At 36.8% G+C, this 3,694-nt stretch overlaps 1 protein-coding gene across 1 annotated transcript; it reads left to right on the top strand.

Moving 5' to 3' along the window:
* Positions 1 to 956: 956 nt before the first annotated feature.
* Positions 957 to 2,608, top strand: zgc:154093 (uncharacterized protein LOC777623 homolog). The gene has a single exon (XM_051129545.1). The coding sequence runs from the start codon at positions 1,148 to 1,150 to the stop codon at positions 1,973 to 1,975; it is 828 nt and encodes a 275-aa protein (XP_050985502.1). The 5' UTR covers positions 957 to 1,147; the 3' UTR covers positions 1,976 to 2,608.
* The last annotated feature ends 1,086 nt before the right edge of the window (positions 2,609 to 3,694 follow it).

The raw sequence follows: 3,694 nt of genomic DNA, 5'->3' as shown, positions 1-3,694 counted from the left end.
ACCATTACATAACAGGAGTGTGTTAGTGTAACTCGTCCAAGTGATTTTCTGAAGGTCACAAGGACAGATATATATAAGACATGTACATCACTTTTTCTCAACATTGATAGAACACACATCTTTTAAACATTCATTATGTATTTGTCTTTCTTTTTACAAAAACAATTTCACAGTTGCGTCACAGGCCAATAAATCACAGCAACAAGCTGTGAACAGTCAAAATGCTAAAAACATAATGGCTCTCATAGAGAAACAATAGTGGAAATGTGCTAGTTTTAATGCACACTGTGCCAATGACAACATAATTAACTTACGTCTTCTGGGTAAACGCATTTGATGCTGTCGATGTTGTCCTCTCCTTGTCTGTCTGTCTAATGTACAAAATAAAGTAAAAAGTAAATAGATTTCACAGTTGTGCTGGGTTGCAATACCGAGAAAAGATGTCATTAATTAAAAGTGATAAATGTTTATATATCTCAGAGACACTTGAAGTAAATAGTAAAACTTTGTTGTTATTCTGTTTTGTTTAGTGAAAGTTTCCAAAGGTTGTGCAATCTTCACACTACATTAAAATGTTGAATACAATAACATGGATGTAATATAATGGCTGGAGATCAAAGGAGAACAAAAGTGGGGATTAGTAATCTCGTTCTCTACTGCCAATATTGTTCTAGGGCAGTTTCATAATGTACTCATAAAAGCATGCACGCAAATAACATCCTTGCTATTACATCTCATGAAAATCCAACAAATGTTGTGGAAAGACTGAGATTTTTGAGGCTTTGTAATTTATAGGTAAGTAGCTGCAAAGACTGGAGAGTAAATCTCCAAATTTCCACCCAGGGGAGAAGAAAAACAAAGTTGTTTTCTTTGTCTTTCAGATTGATGTGCTTTTCTGTGTGCACTCTTGAGTTTCACAGGTTGTAAATCTTTCTTCTCCTTGTTTTTTCCTCAGATCTGCTGTTGTGATGAAACATTCCAGGAGCTTCTGAAGAGCTTCAGCCCCGTTGGGACATTTCTTAGTGAAATAAAGAAGACAAACCAACCCAAACGTATGAAAGAGTTAATATCAGACTGAGGACTAGGTTCCTCTTCATTTCTGCGACGAACATCATCAAACGTTTGACACAAAATACTGGGAAACAGAATGCCAGCCAAGACACCCATGTACTTAAAGACATCCACGCCAAAGCGAGGCAAGAAGCAGAAAATACGAGACGTTCTTTCAGGAGACATGATAAGCCCGCCGCTGGGTGATGTGCGCCATAGTGCCCACGTCGGGCCGGAGGGAGAAGGGGACATGTTTGGTGATGTGGGATTTTTGCAAGGCAAACTCGACATGCTTCCAGCTCTCAATCAAGCACCAAGCGCTCGTTCTCACAGCATTGACAGAAGAATGGATGAGATCTTCAGTGTGAACAGCAAGAGCCACACTTACCATCGCAGTCATAATTCTAATCACAGTTCTCTTCTCAAAACCACCATCTCCATGCCAGTGTTCATTGCACCTGTGCAGCCTCCTCCCAAACCCCCACGTCTGCATTTAGATGAGCAGTCGTCCCCTGTTCACCAGCGGCAGAATCACCATCACAGTCCAACGCAGCAGCGCTCAATGTCTGTTTGTGAGGAAGGGATTGGGAAGCATAGCCATGACCTCACTCTCTCCGCCTCGATCCCTGTCCTGCCGCACATGGTGCCTTCCACGGGCTCCTTATCCGAGGCTTCCTCGGATGACTCCATGTTGGAAAGCTGCGGGCCGCTGGATCCAAAACGGGGCTTGAGTCTGGACTCTGACACAGGGCTCAGTAATGAGGACCTGCGGAGCGAACACTGTGAATCTCCGGCTATCTCACCTAGCATGTCACGCTCGGAGTCGCTAATGGGTTTGGACCTGGATCTGGGACCATCCATTTTGGAGGATGTTCTTAGGATCATGGACCGTTATAAGAGTGTGGAAGAGAGACATGAGATATAAGGGGGCTGTTTCAGATACTGTGATCTTATTTTGCCTGTTTCAGAGGACAGTAAAAAAGAAATGGGATGAAAGAGCAATAGTTGGCTGTGCCACAGATGCTGCAGAGTTATGGCACATTTTTAACCATGTGTAGGCAATAATCTTTACAGCTTCAACTCTGAAAAAGACAATCAGTCGATTTATTCATGTTAAATCATTCATGTTGATGTTACAAGAGAAGTGTTTTGCTGGGTTTTGGTCATTCTAGCCTAACTGGAGATGTAAAATATTTAAGCACTAACAGTCTGTTCAGTTTTATATTTGCTGTTACTTATAAAGCTATGATTTTGCAGGAAAAGGAATTTGGATTTTGGCTATATAGTAGTCAAACATTTGAAACATTTTTAGACAATGTAGGTGAATGTTATCAAGGAATCACTCAAAATGGAGTTTTGATTTACTTCCGTATGAGTAAACATGTTATGCAGATATGTCAAACATAAGATATAAGTGATCTGAGATAATTATTTTCCCTGCCTATGAGTACAATGGAAATCACTTTGTAAAGGTTGGTCTTTTTTGGGGTGTAATATGTATGTTTTATTGCATTGTAATATATGAAATAAAATGTAAATAAAATATTATATAAATATATGCCTCCGCTGTTTTAGTAATAAATTATTTTTTTTTTTGTTTTTCTTACATTTATGTGTACACTACTAGTCAAATGTTTTTTAGCATCATTACTCCAGTCACATGATCCTTCAGAAATCATTCTAATATTCTGATTCGCTGCTCAAAAAAAGATGTATAATTATTATTATCATGTTGAAAAAAGCTAAATAGAATTTTGTCAGGTTTCTTTAATGAATAGAACGTTCAATAAATAGAAATCTTTTGTAACATTGTAAATAGCTTTATCATCACTTTTGATCCAAAAAAAAAAAAAAATTACTCCAATCGTTTGAATAGTCTTTGCTGATCTTTGGCTCTTTCTATTAATCAAAGAATCCTGAAAAAATATGCACTCAAGTGTTTTAAATATTGATAAAAATAACAACAATAAATGTTTCTTGAGCAGCAAATCAGCATATTGGAATGGTTTCTGAAGGATCATGTGGCGTTGAAGACTGGAGTAATGATGCTGAAAATTTAGCTTTGATCACAGGAATAAATTACAATTTAAAATATATTCACATAGCGGTTATTTTAAATAGTAAAAATATTTCACAATATTACGGCTTTTGCTGTTTTTTTTTTTTTTGGATCAAATAAATGCAGGGTTGATGAGCAGAAGAGAATTATTTAAAAAACATTAAAAATCTTACTAAAAACTTTTGACCGGTAGATGCTAAATGATCTTTCTTTCTTTTTTATTAAAAATGTAATATTTAGTATATATAAAAAATATTTAATAAAAAATTATTTACATTTCCAAAAATTATAATAATTAATATTTATTATTTTAAATATTTACACTACACTCTTCAAATAACTGATGGCAGGAAAGTACAACCAGTCCAGTCGGGCAGAACATAATTTTTTTGCGAAAATATGTCCGGACTTCTTTTCGATTGTTTGGGTCTAACCCCGACGGTGCTAAATGTACTTCCGCTAAAAAGTTAAATTGACATGCGTATCATCCAATAAGATGACAGACTGGGGAGGGTTTTCATTCGGAACAACCAATCACGGAAGCAAAATACCTTACGCGTTTTAGATGCGACGGCTTTTCGTGCT

This window comes from Labeo rohita, chromosome 15, assembly GCF_022985175.1.
Source record: "Labeo rohita strain BAU-BD-2019 chromosome 15, IGBB_LRoh.1.0, whole genome shotgun sequence".
Classification (NCBI taxonomy): Eukaryota; Metazoa; Chordata; class Actinopteri; order Cypriniformes; family Cyprinidae; genus Labeo; species Labeo rohita.
This window is presented reverse-complemented; position numbering and strand designations above follow the sequence as displayed.

What these genes read in the sequence shown, in the direction of transcription:
- zgc:154093 (XM_051129545.1), top strand. Translation starts at nt 1,148, where the DNA reads ATGCCAGCCAAGACACCCATGTACTTAAAGACATCCACGCCAAAGCGA.